The sequence below is a fragment of the Sphaeramia orbicularis genome, chromosome 13 (genome assembly GCF_902148855.1).
Source record: "Sphaeramia orbicularis chromosome 13, fSphaOr1.1, whole genome shotgun sequence".
Classification (NCBI taxonomy): Eukaryota; Metazoa; Chordata; class Actinopteri; order Kurtiformes; family Apogonidae; genus Sphaeramia; species Sphaeramia orbicularis.
The window spans coordinates 51907835-51935274 of record NC_043969.1 but is presented as its reverse complement, the minus strand read 5'-3'; the positions used below and the strand labels follow the sequence as shown (position 1 = coordinate 51935274).

At 43.9% G+C, this 27440-nt stretch overlaps 1 protein-coding gene across 1 annotated transcript; it reads left to right on the top strand.

Moving 5' to 3' along the window:
* The first annotated feature begins 1124 nt into the window (after window positions 1-1124).
* LOC115431218 (alpha-2-macroglobulin-like) lies at window positions 1125-26876 on the top strand. The gene is given in 32 exon segments (XM_030151447.1): window positions 1125-1210; window positions 1609-1789; window positions 1881-2037; window positions 3020-3072; window positions 3365-3385; window positions 4202-4367; window positions 4773-4857; window positions 5295-5418; window positions 5494-5611; window positions 5780-5889; window positions 7321-7488; window positions 10743-10970; window positions 11093-11156; window positions 11371-11516; window positions 12288-12437; window positions 14064-14198; window positions 14309-14637; window positions 15165-15393; window positions 16715-16841; window positions 18469-18587; window positions 18679-18730; window positions 20383-20466; window positions 20801-20977; window positions 22167-22242; window positions 22320-22476; window positions 23074-23148; window positions 23430-23592; window positions 24095-24282; window positions 25055-25267; window positions 26068-26192; window positions 26347-26437; window positions 26799-26876. Coding segments are annotated over 32 exon segments (4275 nt in total).
* The last annotated feature ends 564 nt before the right edge of the window (window positions 26877-27440 follow it).

The following is a 27440-nucleotide window of genomic DNA, read 5'->3' as shown; positions in this document are numbered from 1 at the left end:
GTGGAGACACACAACTGGAGACACACAAGTGGAGACACACAACTGCAGACACACAACTGGAGACACACAAGTGGAGACACACAACTGCAGACACACAACTGCAGACACACAACTGGAGACACACAAGTGGAGACACACAACTGCAGACACACAAGTGGAGACACACAACTGCAGACACACAACTGCAGACACACAAGTGGAGACACACAACTGCAGACACACAACTGCAGACACACAAGTGGAGACACACAAGTGGAGACACACAACTGCAGACACACAACTGGAGACACACAAGTGGAGACACACAACTGCAGACACACAACTGCAGACACACAACTGCAGACACACAACTGCAGACACACAAGTGGAGACACACAACTGCAGACACACAACTGCAGACACACAAGTGGAGACACACAAGTGGAGACACACAACTGCAGACACACAACTGGAGACACACAAGTGGAGACACACACTGTCAATCATTAACTGGTTCTGGACTCAGGGTCAGGGATGGTTTTAGGTCCAGTCTGGTCATGAGTCCATGAAGGCAACACGGGGACACAGGTGTGTGTGTGTGTGTGTGTGTGTGTGTGCGTGGGCTGGTTTATGTGTTTTGTGTGTTATTGTGTGTGTGTGCGTGGGCTGGTTTGTGTGTGTGTGTGGGCTGGTTTGTGTGTTTTGTGTGTGTGTGCGTGGGCTGGTTTGTGTGTTTTGTGTGTTATTGTGTATGTGTCTGTGTGTGTGTGCGTGGGCTGGTTTGTGTGTTTTGTGTGTTATTGTGTATGTGTCTGTGTGTGTGTGCGTGGGCTGGTTTGTGTGTTTTGTGTGTTATTGTGTATGTGTCTGTGTGTGTGTGCGTGGGCTAGTTTGTGTGTTTTGTGTGTTATTGTGTATGTGTCTGTGTGTGTGTGTGCGTGGGCTAGTTTGTGTGTTTTGTGTGTTATTGTGTATGTGTCTGTGTGTGTGTGCGTGGGCTAGTTTGTGTGTTTTGTGTGTTGTGTGTGTGTGCGTGGGCTGGTTTGTGTGTTTTGTGTGTTGTGTGTGTGTGTGTGGGCGGGTCTGTGTGTCTTTGACCAGGGTCTATGTAAGTGGTCTCAGTCGGGTCCTGGTCTGAGTCTGCCATGGATGGTCCTGGGCAGTGGTTCTGGACGTGGACCCTGGTCCTGGTCCTCAGGTGGATTTGTTTGGATGGAGCCTCGACGGGACCGTAAGTTCAACTGGAACTGTTTTTGGATCCTCTTTGGTCTGTAAACGAACACTTTATATAAAAAAATAAACTAAACATTTGTAATATTAACTAACCCACAGTTTAACTAACCCACAGTTTAACTAACCCACAGTTTAACTAACCCACAGGTTTAACTAACCCACAGTTTAACTAACCCACAGGTTTAACTAACCCACAGTTTAACTAACCCACAGTTTAACTAACCCACAGGTTTAACTAACCCACAGGATTTGATTAGACTAGACTAGATGAGTTTAGATTAAATCAGATTAGTTTCAGATCAGGTCATTTTGGATTCGATCAGACTGGACCATATTCAGTGTTCTGTTCTGTCTTCTGGTCCGTTTGATCCTGTTTCCCATCCCGTCCGTCCACAGGCGGTTCCTGGTTCCGGTTCCGGCCTATCTGGAGGCTGGATCTGAGCAGCAGTTCTGTGTCAGTCTCCTTCAGCCCAATGAGACGTTAGACGTGAGCGTCAGTCTGGAGTCTGGAGACAGGAAGTCCCTCCTCCTGCGCCGAATCTCCGACACCGACTTCCACACCTGCACTCGCTTCCAGGTGGGTGTTTCCACTGGATATGTCTGTGGGCGTGGCCAAAGCCTCCCATTGGCAGGTGTCTGTAGTAAATGCATATCTATGTCTGTGACAGGTTCCGTCACTGGAAAAGGAAGAAGTGCAAAACTTTGTGGTGGAAGTAAGTGGAGAAACGTTTCACTCCAAACAAGTCACCAAAGTCAAGATCCGACAGCAACAGACAGAGACGTTCATCCAAACGGATAAACCCATTTACCTTCCAGGACAAACAGGTGACACAGCAGCCACGCCCACATCTGATCACAGCAGCCACGCCCATATCTGATCACACATCTGACGCCTTCACACACACTTCACAGATAGGATCATCTATAAACCCTGGTTACCACATTTCAGTCCATTATCAGATTTAGAGTTCGTATGTACGTAGTGACGTACAATCCAACTTCCAATTGTCTCCTGTTATGTTTTATTTGAAAACAGTTTTTCCACATGTTCAGATGTAACTGAACTAAATAAACCAGATGAACCTGTTTACTACATGCAGAAAGATGTGGAGGACTAGGACTAACCCAGCTCTGTTCATCTGATTGAGAATATATCAATATATATATATATATATATATATATATATATATATATATATATATATATATATATATATATATATGTCCTTTATTTATTAAACCAGGTAAAAAAGCTTAGATTACAAATCTTGCATAACACACACTTTCTGACAAGACAAAACAGAATCAACACATTATACAAACCTTACCAACCATAGCGACAAAAGTGCTCATTTAAAAACATTTAAAATGACCAAGCTCATTGATTTCATGCTCCTTTAAAATACCTTTAAATTCACCTATAGTAACATGTTCAAATAGATTTAGGTTGTTTTGTAGGACATTCCATTGGGGGGGGGGTGGGGGGTGCAGTGTCCAACTTTTGAAAAGGTCTGGTGTGGGTTAGCAGGGTCCAGGCTCCGGCAGTGTCCCAGTCCCAGGGGTAATCAGATTACTGCTGTGAGCTGATCAAACACATCCGATTAGACTGTTTACCTGGTCAACAATCAGATACTGATCAGTGTAAACGGGGTCGGTGTCTGTTTAATCTGAATATTTATTCAAGCTTTAAATTTCACAAAAACATTTCAAACAGACACGTTAACATAAACGTCTCAAATTACTGTACTTTTTCTACACCTGGTTGCTCTTCAGATCTTTTACTTGATGTTTTGTCCATTTCTTTCAGTCCATTTCAGAGTGGTCACCCTCGACTCCCACCTCCGACCTGCGTTCAGGAAGGTCAGCCTTTTTTATCCTGTTCATCTGATGCTCTCTGTTCAACTTATCGCCTCCAGACCAGGATCTGGATCAAAACCAGAACCCTTCAAAAAAGAACAATCATGATAAAATGACACCAAACCATTCCCATCCTACTCAAACAGCTGTGTGTGGCAGTAAAAACCACATTCATATTGTAATTATTTGGATAATCATAGTCCTATACTTATGAATCTGTATCCATGGCCTCAGTGACACTGATACGATCCAACAGGTCCTGGAATTAACGGCATTATTTCTGTTTGTTTTCTAGTATGACACCATTAAACTGGAGGTAAGGACACTTGACTGTAATATCATAAGTACCAGGTATCAGGATTTGAAGTATATTCACTAAAGTACACACACTGATCCATGAGTAGAAGTACACATACAGTAGAGTATATCTGTAGAAGTACAGTAAAGTATATCTGTGTGAGTACAGTAAAGTATATCTGTAGAAGTACAGTAAAGTTGTTGTGGTTGTGGTGGTTGATGTTGTGGTTGTTGCTGTAGTTGTTGTTGCTGCCATCACTATAGTTGTTGTCATTGCTATTGTTGCTGTTGTCGTTGTTTGTTTCATCTTGTTGCATTGTTTTGGTTTTACCTGCATCTTGTGTCAGTTTTGTCGTGTTTTGATCTTTTGGTGTTGTTATGTTGCTTAGTTTCGTTGCTTCATGTTCCGTCTTGTGTTGTTTTGGTTATATTTCAGTTGTATTTTTGTACGTTCGTTGCATGTTCTAACACTTTGTTGTCATTTTTTTGTCTTTCAGCATCAGTTTTTTTGTTGGTTTATTTTGATGTTGTTGCCTCTTTCCCACTTGTGTTGTTTTGTTGCTGTATATTTGTTGCATCTCTTACTTGAGGTTTGCCTGGTTGTGTCATTTTCATCTGTGTGGTTTCAGTGTTTACTTGTTCTCATGAAATCCAGCACTGATGTTTGTTAAAATGATGCAAGTTAAAGATAAATAAAGTGGATAATTTGTCTGAAATCCACTGGAGCTAAAGTCCAAACACAGACATTTAAAGTATCTGGAGTTAAAACTGTAAAGACTGAAAACATTTCAGATTGTGTTGAACTGTTGAATTGGACCTGTTTGGAATTCAACAGGATCCTCATAACAATCGCATCGGCCAGTGGTTGGATGAAACCACACAGAGTCAAATACTGCAGCGTTTTTATACATTAAACTCCGAGGCCAGAGAAGGAACCTACACCATCACTGTGGTCAGCGGGCACAAGAAGAAATACCACAACTTCAGGGTGGAGAAGTACGGTACGTTCACACAGAAGGTTCTACGATCAAACCAACCAGCTTATACGAAAGAACAGGAACAGTAACAGGAGTTGGTTGGTGGGTGGGTAGGTTGGTCAGTTGGTTGGATGGTCGGTTGGTCAGTTGGTTGGATGGTCGGTTGGTTGGTTGGTCAGTTGGTTGGATGGTCAGTTGGTTGGATGGTCAGTTGGTTGGATGGTCGGTTGGTGGGTGGGTTTTGCGTTAATTCTATTTAAAAAGATACATTTAAAAGTGAAAAAAAAGAATTTTAAAAATCCAGGCTGTCCTTGGATGTGTGAGGGTTAAAATGACCTTTTCTAATGGAAAACATGAAAAGCCTTTTGACCGTGTGTGAAACGTTCCATTTGAGCCGTTTCATTCCTAACCACCTCATTCTGTCCCAAGTTTTGCCAAAGTTTGAGGTGAAAATAAACACGTCTGCAGAAGTGAGCATCGACCAGGAGGAAGTCACAGCTGAGATATGTGCAACGTAAGTGTGTGTGTGTGTGTGTGTGTGTGTGTGTGTGTGTATGTGTGTGTGTGTGTGTATGTGTGTGTGTGTGTGTGTGTGTGTGTATGTGTGTGTGTGTGTAATGTCAGTGTGTGTGTGTGTGTGTGTGTGTAATGTCAGTGTGTGTGTGTGTGTGTGTGTATGTGTGTGTGTGTGTAATGTCAGTGTGTGTGTGTGTGTGTGTGTATGTGTGTGTGTGTGTAATGTCAGTGTGTGTGTGTGTGTGTGTGTGTGTAATGTCAGTGTGTGTGTGTGTGCGTGTGTGTGTATGTGTGTGTATGTGTGTGTGTGTGTGTGTGTGTGTAATGTCAGTGTGTGTGTGATGTCAGTGTGTGTGTGTGTGTGTGTGTGTGTGTGTGTGTGTGTGTGTGTATGTGTGTGTGTGTAATGTCAGTGTGTGTGTGTGTGTGTTTCAGGTACACTTTTGGACAGCCGGTTCCTGCCAGTGTGAAGGTGGACATGTGTCGTCCTCTGCGGACTCGTTTGTCCGTCCCTGACGACCTGGAGGTCACGGCTCCATGTTTTAAGGAAACCAAACAGGTACAGATCCAGATGTGACGCTGACGTCCGCTCTGCTCTGTAACACAACTGTACAACATGTGTTTGAACGTCCAGACAGATGAGCGGGGCTGCACCGTCGTCACCGTCCCCATGTCCACCTTCACCAGACTGGACCAAAAAGTCCTGAACGATGACCTGGAGTTGACGGCCAAAGTGGAGGAGGAAGGAACAGGCGAGCACGCATTAGCATTAGCATTAGCATTAGCATCAGTAACTAGTGGATAGTTTTGGCCACAATTTGGCCAAAAATATTACTTAGGCATTTATGCTATGAAGCTAATAATCTAATTTTTTTCTAAAGAAAGAGCATGTTAGTATTTAATTTGTTGTCTTTTTCCAGGTATTGAACACTCAGGAGTTAAACGCATCGGGATTTCCTACGTGGTTGGACGACTGGCCTTCGTAGACACACCGACCATTTATGAACAAGGATCCAATTTAGAAGGAAAAGTAAGTGGAAGGAAAACTGTCAGAGATATTTGAAAACTCTTCATTTCTTATTTAGTCAGTGACTTTTGGTTCATTTAGTATTTGACAGAGTTTCTAAAGCGCTATAGCATTTTAAGTGCAGAAGGTTAATTAATCAATCAAATTTTATTTATTTAGTGCAAATCATAACAAAAGTTATCTTATGACACTTTACATATTGAGCCGGTCTAATTATTTTAGATGTAGTTTAGTTTAGACCTGGTCCAGTCAAGCTCCAGTGATGGCTGATTTAGTCTTTTTGCGTATTACGAGGAAAGCTTTGATTTACGTGATGTTGTAGGATAAAAAATGCATGACATGAAATATGATTTATCGCGCCATCGTTTATTACACAAAGATATTTTACAGCGTGAACCTTTAACGTTGGAAAACTAAATCAAGTCCAAAGTGTCATGGACCGTGTACTTATGGTGTTACAGCGTCACATCCTCCAGGACACGCCCCCTTGAGCCCATTACTAGTGTGTGATTAGCTCCGCCCACAGACCGACTAACACTGCAGGAGTGTAAAAACAACATCCAAATCAACACCAATTCAGCTGTAGAAAACATAACCATTCTGGTTTGGCTGTGCACTAATAAAAATGACCCGTTGCTTTGAAATGTAGTTTTAAAGTTGAAATATATTAATTAAAATACATTTTGTAAAAACTCAAGTGTTTTGTTGCAACTACAAGAGAATGTTGATGGAAGAACAGACTGAAGGAAAAGAGAAAAACAAAAGCAAAGTATGAAATATTTAAATAAAACATTTTCTGTTTATTTCACATCAGTTATGTTCTAAAAATGTGTTTAATTGATTTTAAATTAGCTTTACTAAGTATTTAACAAAAAACTTGAGACCTTCTGGTTTTTATTACCCATAACTATACTCAATATCACTTTGCTGAAACCATCCATTCATTTGTACATTTATCAATTTATCTGAGATTTTTCACAAGATTTACCAAGTTTTTTAGTTGCTCATTATAAATAAATGTAAGACATCACAGTTTGTACAGGAAGAACTTTGAAATTATCAATAAACATTACTGTTTCTCATCAAACTTTACTTTAAGAAAATATTGATTCAGTGGAATTAATTATATCCATCTTTCTTTTTTTGTGTTACTCGACATTGTTGAAAATATAATCAATAAATGAAATAAATAAAATACTTCATTTGATGTAATATTTGTTCAAAATTGTCTTCAACTGAGTCATTATTAAGTCACAGTGTGTGTTCTCTCAGTTTTCGGGGGGGGGGGGTGTTGTTTTTTAAGTTAGTTTTTTAGTTAATCTTTGTTACTGAAATCATTCTGAGTGTCCAGGTCAGTTTTATTTTTTTTCATGTCCTAACCCGGTTCTAAGTCCCTGCATCCACATCCTTCCTCATATGTTTTGTCTCCATCAGGTTCGTGCAGTTTATTACAATAACACCCCCATTCCAGACTCACCTGTGTACCTGTTCGATGGCGACAGATGGTCCCGTCAACTTCTGCAGAACCTCACCACTGATGTCAACGGCATCGCCACGTTCAGGCTCAATATGTCCAAGTACAGCGGCAACGCCCACCTCCATGTAAGTGACTTTAAATGCATCCAATTACACGAAACAGGACTCGAACAGGTAACTACACTATATTGTCAAAAGTATTGTCTCCCCCATCCAGATAATCAGAATCAGCTGTTCCAATCACTTCCATGGCCACAGGTGTGTAAAATCAAGCACCTAGGCATGCAGACTGCTTTTACAAACATTTGTGACAGAAGGGTCCAAAATTCCCATGAACATACTCCTAAAGCTTGTGCTCAGTGAATTCCAGCGTGGAACTGTGATAGGATGCCACCTGTGCAACAAATCCAGTGGTGAAATTTCCTGGCTCCTAAATATTCCACAGTCAGCTGTCAACTGGACTATAAGAAAGTGGAAGTGTTTGGGAACGACAGCAACTCAGCCACGCAGTGGTAGGCCACGGAAACTGACGGAGCGGGGTCAGCGGATGCTGAGGCGCAGAGTGTGAAGAGGTGGACGACTTTCTGCAGAGTCAATGGTACAGACCTCCAAACTTCATGTGTCCTTCAGATTAGCTCCAGAACAGTGCGCACAGAGCTTCATGGAATGGGTTTCCGTGGCCGAGCGGCCGCATCCAAGCCATACATCAGCAAGTGCAATGCACAGCGGTGGATGCAGTGGTGTAAAGCACGCTGCCACTGGACTCTAGAGCAGAGGAGGAGCCTTCTCTGGACTGACCAATCGCACTTCTCCATCTGGCAATCTGATGGACGGGTCTGGGTTTGGCGGTCGCCGGGAGAACGATACTTGTGGGAGCGCATTGTGCCGAGTGTAAAGTTTGGTGGAGGGGGGATTATGGTGTGGGGTTGTTTTTCAGGAGCTGGGCTGGGCCCCTTAGTTCCAGTGAAAGGAACTGGGAATGCTTCAGCAGAACAAGACATTTTGGACAATTCCATGCTCCCAACTTTGTGGGAACAGTTTGGAGCCGGCCCCTTCCTCTTCCAACATGACTGTGCACCAGTGCACAAAGCAAGGTCCATTTGGACATGGATGACAGAGTCTGGTGTGGATGAACTGGACTGGCCTGCACACAGTCCTGACCTCAACCCCATAGAACACCTTTGGATGAATTAGAGCGCAGACTGAGAGCCAGGCCTTCTGTCCAACATCAGTGTGGGACCTCACAAATGTGCTTCTGGAAGAATGGTCCAAAATTCCCATGAACACACTCCTAAACCTTGTGGACAGCCTTCCCAGAAGAGTTGAAGCTGTTAGAGCTGCAAAGGGTGGAGCCACGTCAGACTGAACCCATAGACTAAGAATGGGATGGACCTGAAATTCATATGCGAGTCAAGGCAGGTGAGCAAATACTTTTGGCAATATAGTGTATGTCTGTTGAACAAGAATGCAGAGGGCCCTGAATGAATTCAGGACAGCAGCAACCACCCATCACTGCATTCATGTACGACCTCACAGTCACAACAGAACTAACCCCAGGCTACCGGTGGATTCTGAAGGGACTCCGAAGGCTAGTGGAGTGCGCCTGGATGCGTTTCAAATCTACTAAGTCCAGATCCATAGTGCTGAGGTAAGAAAGGGTGGAGGACAACTTCTGATTTGACATTGCAGGCTCACCCATTCCAACCATCGCAGAGGAGCCGGTCAAGAGCTTGGGCAAGGTTTTTGACAGCACTCTGAGACACATGACATCCATCCAGTCAACCTGCTCTGAGTTGGATGGCTGGCTGAAATCAGTGGACAAGTCTGGCCTGTCTGGAAAGTTCAAAGCCTGGGTCTATCAATATGACATCCTCCCCAGGATCCTGTGGCCCCTCCTTGTCTATGCTGTCCCAATCACTTCTGTGGAGGCCCTAGAGGGGAAGGTCAATATTTATCTCCAGAGATGGCTTGGGTTGCCCAAGTGCCTGAGCAGCCTAAGCTGCAACTGTCCTTGAAATCCTTGGAAAAGAAATTCAAGGTATGTAGAGCTAGAGAAGTGGTGGCGTACAGGGACTCAAGTGATCCAAAGGTGGCCAAAGCTGGAATCCAAGTGAGAACTGGCAGGAATTGGAGGGTGGAGGATGCTGTCCAAGATGCAGAGGCAAGGCTGCATCACAGGAGCCTGGTGGGAGTGGTCAGATGAAGTCCTGCAGGGCTTGGATCCTTTCCAACTCCCTAAATGAACACCAAGGGAAGGAAAGACAGTACCTTGCTCAGGATGAGGTGAGAACAGCAGTGGAGGAGTCAAGATCCTGCAACGCAGCTGAGATGAAACAGCAGGGATGATGGAACAGATGGGAGAATGCGGTCGAGAGGAGAGTCACCTGGACTGAGTTCTGGAAAGCTGAGCCTCAGCGCATCAAATTCCTCTGTAAAACCTGCACACATGAGGCAAAGCAGAGACACCAGCATGCCCTTTATGTTCCAAGTGAGGAACCCTGGAACATATTCTCAGCTGCTGTACTAGGGCACTTGGAGATGGATGGTACTGTTGGAGCCATGACCAGGTCCTTAAGCACCATTGCTGAAGCCATCAGCGCTGGACTTGTGTGGGCCAAGGAGCTCTGACCCTCCAAGAAATCCATCACCTTTGTCAGAGCTGGGGAGAGGGCAACCTCTGCCAGAAGAACATCTGCACAAATCCTGACCTCTGCAAAAGATTGGCAGCTGTTGGTGGACCTCGAGCAGCTGAAGTTTCCCAACCACATCACAGTCACCACCTTGAGACCAGACATCATCCTTGAGTCCACCAAACAAGCTGTGAAACTGGAGCTGACAGATCCATGAAAGACCACCTGAAGAAGCCTTTGAGAGGAGGTTCTCCAAGTAGGTTCTCCAAAGCTCTCCAGAGGTGCCTCCCAATGGAGGTTGGATGTAGAGGCTCTGCAGCCCGTTCTTTGGCCAGAGCCTTCAGTGTTCTAGGTGTCGAGGGAGAAAGAAAAAGGAAAGCCAACCACAGAACCACCGAAGCAGCAGAGAGAGCGTCAAGATGGCTGTGGCCTCAAAAGAGGAGAGCCATGGAGTCATGGTAGTTAAGCCATCTGAACATAAGCTGGAGTCCAATCACTCCCAGCTGGGTCACCTGGAGGACGGTGTATGATGTTGAAAAGCCTCAAACACTGAATGATTCCAGGAACATCGCTGACGATGTGTCCAGAGCATCAGTGGATGTATGAACACAGCATAGAGGCAGAACCTGACAACTTCCCAAATTCAACTGGGGACTGATTCAGAACATGACACTGGCATACCGAGATACTAGAACTATGTTTATATGACTTTATCCATTTGATTCATTCTGTTTCTTTTGTGAACTCCAGGTTACCAAAGTGCCGTCCCCGCAGTTCTCCACTTACAGAGTTCCTTACTTCGAACCAGCAGATATCACTATCTCCATGGCCCAAGAGTCTTCTGTGGATGATCACACAGTCAGCTTTCTAAAGGTGAAGAAGACTGACAGGACATGGAGCTGTGACACAGAAGACCAGCTGTCCATCCAGTTCACGGTGGTGAAAGAGCAGCCCAGTCCCATGGCTCTGATGTACCTGGTCAGTGGTGTTTGAACGTTATTACCTGTGAATACAGAGGATAATTGTAGAAGAAATGGGGTTTAAGTCCAACCAGAGCAGTTCAGAGTGGTAGATGGATCAGGTCTCCTGTGGTTTTCCAGGTCCTGTCTCGACAAGGCATCATCACACAAGGACAGACCACGGTCCAGGTTCAACCATCATCAGGTCAGCTAAGGGTTAGCACCTGCAGGTTTTAGGTTTAACATGTTTTACTTCAATTTATCAGTGAATTTGTACTTAACTCATGTATCGTAACTATTCCAGTTCATTGTTTATTTTTGTGTTCATTGTCTCATTAAGAGAATTTTCTTTGGGATGAATGATGTTCTATGTTGAGACAGAATGTGGTCGAAAACAGCGTCTGGTTTGTGTTTTCCAGTGACTGAAGGTGAGGTGTCCTTTACATTGAAAGTGCTTCCAGAGATGGCGCCAAAGTTTGAGGTGGTGGCCTACGCCGTCCTCCCCAGCGGGTTTGTGATCGCTGATAAAGCTACGTTTTCCACCGAGAAATGCTTCAGTCATAATGTGAGTAGGAGAAACTGCGTGTTGCACTGATGTAACATGGTTCAGTTCTACAGTCGGACCCTTGAACACTCCTATTATTTAGAATGTTTCTGAGCGTTCACACAAACATTAGTACTGATGCTGTGTTGTTTCTACACATTTACAGCTGATGCTCATTAATGTCATGTGTTCTGTAGCTCTAACTCCAGAAGGTCATACATGTCGACCTGATCCCTCCAAAATCACACTGAAGATTTTGCACTTGGTAGCATTAAATATTCATTTAATGTCATTCAAACTTCAAACCCCAAGATTTGGAGGAATGACAAATACAAAGATACAGTGACCCAGAACCAGTCCAAATCAGTTTTCTGCAGGTCCTCATTGAACCAGTTGAAGTACGAACACATTGCATCAGACTTCTGTCAATGCAACAGACTCCTGCCTTTGGTTTATTCAAACTCACTTCTTGTATTATTGTATTTTCATGGTTCTCTAGTTTTATATTTATATCCTCAAAATCAAGTTTCGGGAATATCATGGTTTTCCCCAAACAGCACTAGATCTGCTGCCGCTGGATCTCCGTGGTGTTTGTTGATAACTAGGGCTACATTCAGACTGCTGCCAAATGTGGCCCAAACCTGATTTTTTTGCTGCTATTTGACCTGTAACCGCTCCTTCTGCTGTAAATACTGGACCTTCTGGTCTCCACTGCTCTGGTGTTGATCATGTGATGTGACTGTTTCTTCTTCGGTTACTGTTTGATTGTGGTTTGTTTGGTGTGTGCTTCAGGTGTCGTTGGAGTTTTCTCCGTCTTTGTCAGTTCCAGGGGAGGAGAACATCCTGCATTTGACGGCCAATCCAGGTTCTCTGTGTGGAATCAGCGCCGTGGACCAGAGCGTCCTCATAAAGGCTCCAGGGAAGACTCTGACCGCAGACAAGGTAGCATATCTAGTCCTGGACCAGGATCTCAGTCCACAGTTTAGGAGTTCTTCTCCTTGATAACCAACACAGTAGACCCCCCCCCCCCCCCCCCCCCCCCGTGGAAGAACCTATGGACTTTAGCTTCTATCAGTATTATCAGTCATCCACATGGGGGAGCTGTAGTTCAACATCAGTGTTTTTTGGACAGAAATCATCAATAATAGGCTGACTGAGATCAAATGTGGTTCATATTGATGTTCTTCCACATGTCCATGTTCTCCCATCCAAAGTTCACATGGGCTCATTTTCATCCACTAGGTGGAGTTCAGGGTTCAGTGGGTTCATTCTTCGACACTATCAGGTCCATGGAGCTCAGACTGAGTTCACATCCACTGTCTAACACTTATGGTGGATAGATTATAGCAGAGGCAATCCTCTGGGGGGGTTTGTGGTTATACCCATGGTACCCCCCCCCCCCCACACACACACACACACACACACACACACAGCGTCAGCCTGGTATTTCTTTAGTCTTCTTGGGCGTTCAGGCTGTACTTACTGCACAATACGAGTGAAAAAGCTCATGACAACTCTAGTTACTTTTCCATTGACCCTCCAATTGCACAGATATACTGTAACTTACGCATAAAAATTTATCCAATGGAAAAATGACAATTTCGCCAAAATTAATTTTTTGATTCACAGTTTTTGTGCTGGCAAGAGGTGGTTTTTGGGCATTGTGCAAATGGTAAATCACACAAAACTGCAATGAAAAAACCTTTTTTCGCAACTAGAGCCAGGTGAATTAAAAAAACGGATGTTGACGTACGTTACAACAAGTGAAGAAGAAGAAGAAAAATGTGTGGGTATGTCTGGATGCACCAGGAAACCACATCATTTTTACATTTTGTATGATATAGAAGGGTAATATATAATAATAATGAAAATATCTGTAAATCAACACCATATTTACGTTCGTCGCCATGTTTATGGAATGACTCCTCGTGTCATCTCGCAATAATAAATAAACAAATCATCGCATTTGTGATTTAATGGAAACACTGACATTATGCACTTCTGTTTTTTCGACATTTAGTAAATATTGGTAAACTTTTGTGCAGATGTCCAATGGAAAAGGGATTACTAGAGTATATAACGTCCCCTCCCCTTGTCCACCCCCTGAAGGTCTAGTGGCCTGTTTCCTGAGCTCTTTAGACATATGTGGTTTCCAGAGGACAAAGGAGCTACACAACTCATCTGATATTATTGAATATTTGCTGTAGATCACATCAGATAAATGATCTCATCCATAACAGAGTCAGTATTTATATTCAGTGATATGCATTTGAATGGAGCAGGAACTTGAACAACACTGACGCCCGGTTAGGGTTTCACACTAACAAACACAAACCCTAACCCTAACCCATCTTCTTTCACACTAATCCTAACCCGTACCCGTACCTGTACCTGTCTTCTTTCACACTGTCCCTACAGTTTCCTGATGGTATTTTGGTTCCATGGATCGGTGTCGCAGAACTTCTACTTACAGTGGCTTATTTTCAGAGTGCTGTTTCTATTGTTTCCACAGCTGTGTTTCATAAAACTGTCTAATCATATGTTTGAAATCCCTTTGTGTCTTTTCAGATATTTGACTTGTTCTCCACTAGTAGATATATATCGAGGGATGTTCAGGATCCTGCCGAATGCTTAGTCGTTAGACCAAAACGACACATTGCACCCTACCCCTCAGGCAAAGACGACCCTTTTACCATTTTCCAGGTAGATATTTGGAGTTGTTTTGATCCAATTAGTACATAAGAAGGGTTCTGTTGGAACATGGGTTAGGGTTCAGGGGGACGCTAATGTCTGCATGTCGTTGAACCACCTAGAATTTGGGCTTAAAGATGGCAACAAATTTGGTGATTCGAACCCCTGAGTGCCTGAAGTATATGGGACATGAATACAGCCGACACCCTGCGGTCGTTGCCTACGGTCAGTGTCTTTGTCTCAGTGGAAACACATGTACCAGCCTCAGTTCTGTCCAGGTCTCATAGAGGTCTGTTTTTGGACCAGGTGGAGTTGCATATAGAAGAACTTTCGTAACTGGGGGGATTCAAGTTGCTATGGAAGGTCATTTCGATTCACCTCCACCACCTCCAGTAGAGACCATCCGCACTTTCTTCCCTGAAACTTGGATATGGGACCTGGTGGAAGTTGGGTGAGTTTACTCCAACGGTACTTTACGACTAAAAAATGGACACCGTCGGACATAACGGTGAATTCAAATATTTAGCCCGTTAACAGTTTACAGATCATCATTATTATTATTATTGATCGTAAGTTTATGTTTCATTGAATTGAGTATGGAATCCCTCAGGACACCATCTTAGGTCCCATCATTCACAATTAATTCATAATCTATTATTATACAAAGTGTACAATGTGTTAAATTATATGATTATGACTAATGTATTATGATATATCATTTATATAATTTATATCATTTATATCGACCTGGACAGCGTTGATTCCTAATATGTGTGTGTGTGCGTGTGTGTGTGCATGTGTGTGTGTGCGTGTGTGTGTGTATATGTATGTGTACATATGTGTGTACGTGTATGTATATGTGTATGCGTGTGAGTGTGTATAAATATGTATGTATATATATGTATGTGTATATATATGTCTATGTGTGTGTGTGTGTGTGTGTGTGTGTGTATATGTGTGTGTGTGTGTGTTTTCCAGAGTGTCCGGCCGCAGGGACATGTCCGTACCCGTCCCTGACACCATCACCACCTGGCAGTCAGAGGTCTTCTGTCTGTCCCAGACCCAGGGCTTTGGTCTGGCCCCGCCCACACAGCTGCGTGTCTTCCAGCCGTTCTTCCTGGAGCTCCGCCTCCCGTACTCCATCATCCGAGGGGAGAACTTCCAGCTGAAGGCCACGGTCTTCAACTACCTGGACAGCTGTTTCAAGGTGATCCGAGTGTTTAGATCACAGGTGTCAAACATGTGCCCCCCCACCCCCAAAGGTTCCATTCCGGCCCTGCAGAATGAAAGTGCAAAAATGAACCTGAACAGTCCAGGTTGTCCAAATCCTTTTGGTTCAGGTTCCACACACAGACCAATGTGATCTACAGTCAAAATAACAACACAATAACCCAGAAATAATGACAACTACAAATTTTCTTTGTGAAAAATTATGTAGAAAAAACTGAAGTGAAAAAAATAACATTACACTGTGAAAATATTTGCACTGACAATACCATTCTTTCACAATAAAATGCAAATAAATACATAAACTAGAAGCACTCGGAGAGCGCAGACCTCCGCCAACGTGGGCCCCCCCACCCCCGATCACCACCAAAATTTAATCATTTCTTCCTTATCCCATTTCCAACAAACCCTGAAAATTTCATCCAAATCTGTCCATAACTTTTTGAGTTATGTTGCACACTAACGGACAGACAAACAAACAAACAAACAAACAGAAAAACAAACCCTGGCAAAAACATAACCTCCTTGGCAGAGGTAATAAAAACACAGATGAACAACCTGAAATGTGCAATTTGAACAATATTCTCCCTGTTCCTAAATGTTTTGTGCATTTATGGATCCACTGTGACCTGGAGTTGTGTTCATAATGATGATGATGATAATAATAATAATAATAATAATAATAATAATAATAATAATAATAATAATAATAATAATAATAATGAGATGTAATATTGTAGAAATTGCTCAAATTTTAGTTCCAAACTCCAAAATTTTAACAATATTCTGCCTGTTACCAAATGTTTATGGAACACTGTGTGTAAATGTACATGTATAAATAATAAGTCCAGGCAGAATATTGTTAAAATTGCACTAATTTTTCAAATGAAATTTCTGGTTTTTCAGGTTATTCACATCTTTTTTGTAAAATGTAAAAATTTTCATAATTTAATTGGGGGTTTTTTTTGGACTAAAACAAAATGGAAAAACTTGGATTTGTCATTATTTATAGGTTATTAAGTCATTATTTTACTGGTTCTGGCTTGCTGCAGATCAAATTGGGCTGAATATGGAACTGAACCAAAATGAGTTTGACAGCCCTGGTTTAGATTCAACACCAGCCACTGTTTTAAAGTAAAAATAACACCAATAATATGAGAAAAGACAGCATGAGGTCATAGTGTTGAGGGGGCGGAGCTTAGGCTGGGATCACACCTGTCTGTCCAGGACCTGTCTGTCTGGGGCTTAGACCACTGTATGAAGACATGTCCTGTCCTAAACTGAATGTCCATCTGAACCAGGTCACCGTGACCCCCACCCCCTCTGCCGACTACACCCTCACCCCCCTGTCAGGAGACCAGTACTCGTCCTGTCTGTGTGGAAAAGAACGCAGGACCTTCAGCTGGACCATGGACGCCTCAGCCTTAGGTTCAACCTGTTTTCATTCTGGTTCCATCACATCAACATTTGATCAGTATTTGGGTGGACCCACTTGTGTCTATGTTTTGGAGTGGGGCGGGGGGGGGGCAGAAATACAAGCTACAGACGTTGAGGTCTCATGTCCAGTTGAATCACTACATCCTGAAAGAAAATGATTGGAACCTTCGTCCACTGAGAAAAAAACACTGTTGAGAGGCTTTAGTTCTGTGTAAGCGCCCCCCCCCCCCCCCCACACACACACACACACACAGCTGTCATAGACTAACCCTAACCCTAACTGTAACCCAGTGGCGGCTGCTTGTCTTTCAGACAGGGGAAGCTCATTGTCGGCTTACATCAAAAAAAAAAAAAAAAGTCAAGTTATTAAACATACATTGGTCCCTCCGTTCCTTTTTAAGAAAATGCTCAGTGTCCTTATCGTACCAGTAGGCGTCTTTTCCAGGACTGGACCAGTGTCCTCTGAATGTCCATCAGAGCTGGTCTGCTCAGACGGCCTTGGCCCAGTGCATTGTGGGTGTCAGACTTCAGCCTTTTTAAACTACAGATGCTCCTTTCACTGAGCTGACAGTTTGACTGATTTAACTATCTACAAAACCAGATTAAACTGAACAAGAAATGATTAAATTATGGAACTGAAACAAGAAAACGCTGAAATTTTGTTAAACTGAAGCAAGGAAGTCCAATGAGTGTGTTTTATTTACAGTGAAAGAAATGAACGAGTAATTTGGTAGTGGTTTCTCTCTCTCTTTCCCAGCAGAATGTGTGACGGTATTAAACTGAACTGTGTCAGTGAAGGAGCAGATCTGAAAACAGCTGTCAATCAAACAGGATTCAGCCTTTGGACTGATCCTCCAATCAGCACGTGGGATTCTGGTGTCCGGCCCGGCCGAGCTCCGCCCACAGCTCCATTCACCCCCAGAGACGCCCGGCGTCCGGGGGCGGGACAACATTGTGGCATTTATCCAATTACCGTCCAGTTTTGAGGCGATGAAAAAAACTGTTCCACTCAGTCCCATTGAAGCCCACAGACGGACACAGTCTGCAGACACATGCACTGAGCAGAGATGGAGGAGAAAACAGACACGGGAATGGAGGAGAAGTGAACAACAGCCAGTCTGTTGGTTTGTGATAAAGCTGATTCTGAACCAACTCATGTTTGAGATGAACGTGTTCTAACACATTTGTAGTCAATGAAATGTCAACACAACCAAACAGATTTAACCATTTAATTTTCATAATTTTAGAATTTTAGGGGAAGCCGGGCTTCCACTGCAGTCTGAGAGAAATCGCCATTGCTGTAACCCTAACCCACCCCCCACAACTTTCATGGACTAACCCTAACCCTAACCCTGGTCCTAGCCCTAACCCTGACTGTGGTCCTGGTCCTGCTCCTAACCCTAGTATGACCCTTGACCCTGAGCGTCTGTGGCCCCACCCTCATCTGAACAGTAGAAGTGGTTTCCTGGTCCAAACCCAAGTGTATTATATATATATATATATATATATATATATATATATATATATATATATATATATATATATATATATATATATATATATGATGTGTCTAAATTGGATGTGTGACCTCATATTCAAAGGTGGTCTTGTGTTCCAGGGTCTGTGAACGTGTCTGTGACTGCAGAAGCATCAGGTTCTGACGTCTCCTGTACCAATGAAGTGGACTTTCCGGACAGAGGTCGCATCGACACGGTCACAAAGTCTGTCCTAGTGAAGGTCAGCGCAGAGGGGGCGGAGCCATGTGTGAGTACAAGTGTGTTGTCAGTGCGGTGGGTGTGGTCTGACTGTTCCACTGTGTTTGGATCAGGCTGAAGGAGTGGAGATGAGCGACGTCCACAACCTGCTGCTCTGTCCAAAAGGTCAGTGAAGGTCATGAAAAGAGCACAAGTAAAGGAGAAGATCTGCTACAGATGAACTTCAACACATGGGTTTGACATGTGTGAGGAACCTGGACTTCAACTCATGTCCACATTTACATCAAGGGTTTAAAGAACAAATGAAATAATGAAGCACTGATTTAAAAAACACACATCAAACACTTAGAAACACAATAAAATGCTCAGTATAAATATATATAAATAAATAAATAAATAATACACATAATGAAATCTGTGATAAAAAAAAAAAAAACTACACTCTTTTGATGTTCAGAATGATTGGACTGGATCTGGTCTCAATTCTGGTCCAGATCCTCAGTGCACCCGGGTACCTGTGCAGGTCTGGACCATCTGTGGAAACACTGTCTTCCAGACCTTCAAAAGTCCCAAACCCATATATGGACACCAGTGTGTTCAGATCAGAACCCATATATGGACACCAGTGTGTTCAGATCAGAACCCATATATGGACACCAGTGTGTTCAGATCAGAACCAGAGGAAATGAATGGAAACTGGACCTGCTCTGGTTCCGCCCTCCAATCTGTCTGTGTCAGATTCAGACACTACTTTGATTTTCAAAGGTTTTTAAAACATTTCTGTCAGTAAAACAGAATTTACTGTGAATTATACAATTATTTATTCATTTATTTATTTATGAAAATGACCTTTTCTACGACACACAACAGGTACAATGTCAACCAGAAACAGAGGAACACAAGTATAGAAGGACATAAAGTATACAAGTACATAAAGTATACAAGTACGCAACGTATAAAAGTACATAAAGTATACAAGTAAAAAAAGTATAAAAGTACATAAAGTATAAAATTACATCAAGTATGAAAGGACATAAAGTATACAAGTACACAAAGTATAAAAGTACGCAAAGAATATGAGTACAAAAAGTATAAAAGTACGTAAAGTATGGAAGTACACAAAGTATACAAGTACATAAAGTATACAAGTACACAAAGTATAAAAGTACATAAAGTATGCAAGTACACAAAGTATACGAGTACATAAAGAATAAACGGACATAAAATCCAGGACCAATTAGTGCCGGCTTATCTGAAGCTCACTGATAACTCAGATTTTAACCCTAACCCTGGGTAAACTGGGTAAACTGGGTAATCTGGATACACTGGATAAACTACATAAACTGGGTAAACTGGGTAAACTGGGTAATCTGGATACACTGGATAAACTACATAAACTGGGTAAACTGGGTAATCTGGATACACTGGATAAACTACATAAACTGGGTAAACTGGGTAAACTGGGTAATCTGGATACACTGGATAAACTACATAAACTGGGTAAACTGGGTAATCTGGATACACTGGATAAACTACATAAACTGGGTAAACTGGGTAATCTGGGTAATCTGGATACACTGGATAAACTACATAAACTGGGTAAACTGGGTAAACTGGGTAATCTGGATACACTGGATAAACTACATAAACTGGGTGAACTGGGTAATCTGGATAAACTGTGTGAACTGGATAAAGTGGGTTAAGGCACTGGTTAGTCCAGGTACCAGTGCATGAGATTGAAGCCACCTAATGGTGCTGGTCCCCTTTGACTCAGATTCATTCTTGAGTGTATTTCCACGGCTGTGCTGTTTCCACAGGAGGGTCTTTGACAGCTGAGGTCCAGGTGGAACTCCCTCAGAACGTCATCCATGGATCTGCTAGAGCTTCAGTATCAGTGCTGGGTATTCAACTTCACTTATTCAATGACCACATGTCGCTGTGGTGGGTGGACCCCTGGGCCCACTCCCATGGGTCCACCCCCATGAGTCCACCCCCCATTGGCCCGCCCCCATGGGCCCCCAATGCCATCCACACCGCCGTCATGTTCGGACTAAACACTTGACTTCCTGTTTGTACCAGAACATTCAGTCACATGTTCTGTGACTGTGACGGAGGACGGTGGGTCTGGGTGGGTGTGGCTCCAGGGTGGGTGTGGCTCCAGTGGGTGTGGCTCCAGGGTGGGTGTGACTCCAGTGGGTGTGGCTCCAGGGTGATGGAGTGGGTGTTTGTGTGCAGGTGACATCCTGGGTCGGGCCTTGCAGAACCCGGACGGGCTGTTGAAGATGCCGTATGGATGTGGAGAACAGAACATTGCCCTGATGGCCCCCAACGTCTACATCCTCCAGTATCTGAACAACACGCAGCAGCTGAGTCCAGGAGTCAGAGAGAAGGCCTCCACCTTCCTGAGCAGCGGTAGGTCTCAAACCCACACCACAACAAAGACGATGACAACGACAGACAACAATGACAACGACAGACAACAGACAACAACGACAGACAATAATATGACAACAATGACAGACAACAACAACAGACAACAACAACAATGACAACAACAACAGACAACAACGACAGACAACGACGACAGATAACAACGACAGACAACAACGACAACGACAGACAACAACAACGAAAGACAACAATAACAAAAATGACAACGACAGACAACAACAACAATGACAGACAACAACAACAACAGACAACAACAACAGACAACAATGACAGACAACAACGACAACAGACAACAACAACAGACGACAACAACAACAATAACAAAAACAACAACGACAGACAACAACCATAACAACAACAGACAACAATGACAACAATGACAACGACAGACAACAATGACAACAGCGACAGACAACAATGGCAACAACAACAAACAACGACAGACAACAACCACGACAACAACGGCAACAACAGACAACAATGACAACAATGACAACGACAGACAACAATAACAATGACAGACAACAATGACAACAACGACAGACAACAAAGACAGACAACGACCACGACAACAACGGTGACAACAGACAACAATGGCAACAGCGACAGACAACAACGACAACGACAGACAACAACGACAGCAGCAACGACAATGACAACGACAACAACAATAACAGCGATGACAATGAAAATAACAACAACAATGACAAGAACAATGAGAACGACAACAAAACCTGTACCTGTACTTGTACTTGTACTTGTACCTGTACCTGTACTTGTACCTGTACCTGTACTTGTACCTGTACCTGTACTTGTACCTGTACTTGCACTTGTACTTGTACCTGTACCTGTACCTGTACTTGTACTTGTACTTGTACCTGTACTTGTACTTGTACCTGTACCTGTACCTGTACTTGTACCTGTACTTGTACTTGTACTTGTACCTGTACTTGTACCTGTACTTGTACTTGTACTTGTACTTGTACCTGTACTTGTACCTGTACTTGTACCTGTACTTGTACTTGTACCTGTATCTGACAGGTTTTTTTGGTCTGAGTTCAGGTCCCATCTATTGTTGTCATGGTAATCCTGTGAATACAGTTTCTTCGTCGAGTGTGTTACAGTTGATGTTGATGTTTCCGTTGCCTAGGATACCAGAGACAGCTCAACTACAGACATGAGGACGGCGCCTACAGCACCTTTGGAACCGGACGAGGGAACACATGGTGACAACGTCTGGATAATCTGAACCACGGTTGAACCGTCTGTGAATGTGTGTGTGACGTTTGTATCCGTGCCTCAGGTTGACGGCTTTTGTGATGAGAACCTTCGTAAAAGCGCAGTCGTTCGTCTACATCGACCTGGCAAAGATACAAGAGTCCAAGGAATGGTTGAAAGACAAACAGAAAGAAAATGGATGTTTTGAACCAATAGGACGACTATTTAACAACAGGATGAAGGTACGTTACAGATGAAGGAGGGAGGGACGGAGGGATGGACAGAGGGACGGAGGGACAGAAGGTATGTTACAAACCCTGGAGGAAGGAGGAGGGAGGAGGAGGGAGGGAGGGAGAGAGGGAGGGAGAGAGGGAGGGACAGAAGGAAGGAGGGAAAGAGGGAGGAGTGAGGGACAGAAGGTACATTACAGATGAAGGAGGGACGGACAGAGGGACGGAAGGTATGTTACAGATGAAGGAGGGATGGAGGAGGGAGGGACGAAGGGAAGGAGGGAGAGAGGGAGGGACGGAAGGTACGTTACAGATGAAGGAGGAAGACGGGAGGGACGGACGGCAGGAGAGAGGGAGTGACGGACAGAGGGACAGGGGGACGGAAGGTATGCTACTGACCCTGGGGGAAGGAGGAGGGAGGGACAGACAGATGGACGGACGGACGGACGGACGGACGGATGGATGGATGTTATATTCACTGATAACATGAGTTGCTCTTTAGTTGCTTCCCAGTGACTGGAATTAAATGCAGATGTAAACTTTGAGTTTGTTCAGCTGTAACAGATGTGTTTGTCCATATTTGAGTACGGCTGTTGTTGGTCTGTCCAGGGCGGAGTCTCTGATGAAGTCACTCTCACTGCTTATATCACCGCTGCTTTTCTGGAAATGGATAAGACGGCAGATGTGAGTACACACACACACACACACACACACACACACACACATATATATATATATATATATATATATATATATATATATATATATATATATATATATATATATATATTTATATGGATTTTCCTGTGCAATCATCATGACAGCCATTCCATTCCATTCCATTCCTGTGTCTGTTGAATTGTGTACATCCATGCTCTACATAATGAACTACCATCAGTGTAAATGCTGCTGTTGGATCGATGCTAAAATCCGCCTTTAGTGTCTGATGAGGGGTTTTGCTGCAGGACGCGGCGGTCAACAGGAGTCTGTCCTGTCTCCGAGACTCCATGAGTGACCTGAGGAACACCTACACTACAGCTCTGATGGCCTACGTCTTCACCCTGGCAGGGGACATGGACACCCGAGCTCAGCTTCTGGACCATCTGGACAAAGCTGGTCAAGGTCAAGGTGTGTGTTGGTCCCAAAGCTTTGTCCTCCAGTGAAGGTCTCAGATTGTCTCAGGTTGTCTCAGTGTGTCTCAGGTTGTCTCAGTGTGTCTCAGGTTGTCTCAGGTTGTCTCAGGTTGTCTCAGTGTGTCTCAGGTTGTCTCAGTGTGTCTCAGATTGTCTCAGGTTGTCTCAGTGTGTCTCAGGTTGTCTCAGTGTGTCTCAGATTGTCTCAGGTTGTCTCAGTGTGTCTCAGGTTGTCTCAGGTTGTCTCAGTGTGTCTCAGGTTGTCTCAGGTTGTCTCAGTGTGTCTCAGGTTGTCTCAGGTTGTCTCAGTGTGTCTCAAGTTGTCTCAGGTTGTCTCAGTGTGTCTCAGGTTGTCTCAGGTTGTCTCAGTGTGTCTCAGGTTGTCTCAGGTTGTCTCAGGTTGTCTCAGTGTGTCTCAGGTTGTCTCAGTGTGTCTCAGGTTGTCTCAGTGTGTCTCAGGTTGTCTCAGTGTGTCTGTGCTGTTGTTGTTGTTGTAGGAGGGTTCCTTCACTGGGCTCAGACCTCGGAGGACTCGTCACTGTCTCTGTCTGTGGAGATCAGCTCATATGTGCTGTTGGCTAAACTCAGCGCCTCTCCCACCGATGAAGACCTGGGTTACTCCGCCCGCATCGTCAGGTGGCTGACGCAGCAGCAGAACCACTACGGAGGCTTCTCTTCTACACAGGTACTGCAGAAAAAGGCAAATGAAGGACTGCTCAATCACTGGTCCAGGACCCAGACCTCCAGACCCAGGTCCAACGCAAGGGTCATTGTATCATAGACTGTATAAGATTAGTAGACAGAGGATCAGCCCCGTCACAGAGGATCAGCCCCGTCACCTGCTGGCTACTGAACTGCCATTTTCAGGCCAATAGTTTTTAAATTAGCTGTCATCATGTGGGTTTTCTGCAGCCAGAGGTGACCATATTTGGACAAAACAGGTTGAGCTGCAGGAGCACAGACTTTCAGAAGTTAGCCAGTGCTAAATGCTAGCTGTCTGACTCTGTAAAACGGTAATTATCCAGTTCTAGCGGCATTGTACCCATGGTGCCATTGTACGATAGCGCCCTCCTGTGGTGCAACAGTGGCATTGCACTTGTACTCCCTCCCATGTTGCAACATTGGGACAAACATCCGGACACGCGTCGGACACAGAACGTCCATTATAGTAGGTTGGAATAGCCCAGTGGTTTTACTGTCTGTTATTATTAAAGGAATCATTTCAACATGGGCAGAACATGTGTTAGAAGGAAAGTGAAGGAGACCAGTGTCAGTGTCAGTCTATCAGAGCCATCTAGAGGCCATCAGCAGTATTACACTTAACTACCAAAAGGTGCAATCCCCAAAGAGATGACGTGTGACTTCACATAACCCAAAGGGGACATCGCTGGTTGATGTGCCCCTGAGCAAGGCCCCAGCCGGTCCTGTAGCTGACGTGTGGACATGGTGTGTTTTAGGACACGGTGGTGGCTCTTCAGGCTCTGGCCCTGTACTCCACTCTGGTCTTCAGTCCTGATGGGTCCAGCTCAGTGACCGTCCAGTCTCCCAGTGGCCAAATGGTGTTTGATGTGAACCAGAACAACAGGCTTCTGTACCAGGAGGGGGCGCTGCAGGACGCAACAGGGAAGTACGGTGTGGAGGTGACGGGCACAGCATGTGCCTCAGTACAGGTCAGTGAACGCATCACCTCCAAAGACTCTTCTCATTTTTCCATTGTCCTCTTATGAACCATACATTCATGTCAGAGGGACATCTGGATGCATGTCTCTGTTCCCACAATGCACCTGGAGGACAGAGGAGGCTGTGTCTATTGCCGCGTTTCCACTATGTGAAACCAGCTCAACTGGACTTGGCTGGACTAGAATCTGGTACCTGGTCCTGTTCCTGGAGACCATTTCCATTACAGGATACTACCCACTTTACAGTACCTGGTCGTCATAGCGATGCAGTGCGTTACTTCCGTGTCGTCTGCTCAGAGTTGCTGATAAACTCGCTCGTTGCGTGTTGTCTTGTCAAGCTCATGCTGAATTTTTATGTCGTCCACCAAAGACTGAATCTCGACCGACCATGGTGTAGTTTTACGGGCTGTCATCATGTGCATCAACCTACCGACATATTTACTGTAAACTTCCACATCTGTTTTTTGTAAAACGGTGGGTCACAGAGTCAGCTCTGACTAATCAGTGGTCTGCAGTGTTTGCAAGTCACATTGTAGTATCTGGCCCCCAGTCCTAGAACCTCAGCGGAGGTGATACCAAAAAACTAGTACCCGGTACCAGATTCCAGGTCCTTTTTCGTAATGGAAACGCAAAACGGCCGAGTTGAGTCGAGTCGATACCACGTAGTGGAAACGCAGCATATGGGAGCTGTGCTGACACCTGCACCCTCACAGTCCTCTATGTTCTCTGTGATCCACTGGGTTTGTTTATCTGTGGGGGGGGGTTGACTGAACATGGTTCACTGCCCCCAGGTCTCTGTTCACTACAACATCCCACCTCCTAAAGCTGCCTCCACCCTCAGCGTGGAAGTGGAACCACAAGCAAACTGTGACGTCAGCACTCAGAGACCCAAACTGACCCTGACAACAAAGTCCTTGTAAGTATCAGCACAGTAGGTGCATGTGTACTTGAAACTAAACTCATTTTATTTACAGTTTATTTTGTATTTAGCTGCATAAGGTTCAGGGGTTAAAGGGTTAACTAACCTTTGGTTGGAATCATACATGGGATCTCTCCGTGTTCTTGAACAGATACAGCGGCGAACACAACGTGACTAACATGGTGATCCTGGACTTTAAGATCCTGTCTGGATTTGTCCCAGACCCAGAGTCTCTGAAGGCTGTGAGTATCTGAAAATAGGACCAGAGGGAAATGTTTGTCACATGCTTTTGTGCATTGTCATAGATTTTGCAACTGTTGGAGGGTCACTTCAGGACCTCTTTAGTGCATGTGGGTCACTTCAGGACCTCTTTTGTGCGTGTGGGTCACTTCAGGGTCACATTCAGTTCAGACTCAAAACTGATAGAAGTCGCATTTAATGTAGAATATGAACCAACACTCACTGCTTTCGATCTTCTGGAAAGTTCTGTTTAAATCTGGGGTTTGTCTTCACCTTTCGTTCATCTTTGTGTTTTATTTGTGTTTTATTCCTACTTAATGAAGTTCATAAGTGGTAACCATGGTGATGACTGTGTTCCCACAGCTCCGAGGTGCAGTGCTGGTGGATCGAGTTGAGCACAACAATGACCATGTCCTGGTGTATCTGCAGGAGGTGAGATGATGGGACTGACATCTGTCCATTTTCTGAACCACTGGGTCCATCTGCTGCAACACTGAACCTTTATTTAATAAACCCTTTAAACCCACTGGTTTCATATTGGCTCTGCAGGGTTAGGACACCTTTATCTAATCAACAAGATCAATATGTTCCTTCAGCCAATATCGGGCAGGTGACTAGTTTTGGTAATTTAGGCGTATATTACATATATGACATATATGACATATATTACAGTGACAGCAACAGTTCTAAAAGGTTCCTTTCACCTCATGTGGTTTTCAGGAACCGGATATGGTAACTTCACTGACCTTGATTTTCTGCATAACAATAAAAAATGTGAAAAGTTTCAGAAAAGTCATAAAGTCTTGTTCTGTCCTCCAATAACACCATGAGGTTGAAACCGTAAATTTCAGAGTATTTGCATGAGTGAAGTATAAAGACTTAAAACCTGTTGGATGTGACCAGAGCTGTTAGGGATAGAGTTAGGGTTTTATATATATATATATATATATATATATATATATATATATATATATATATATATATATATATATATATATATATATA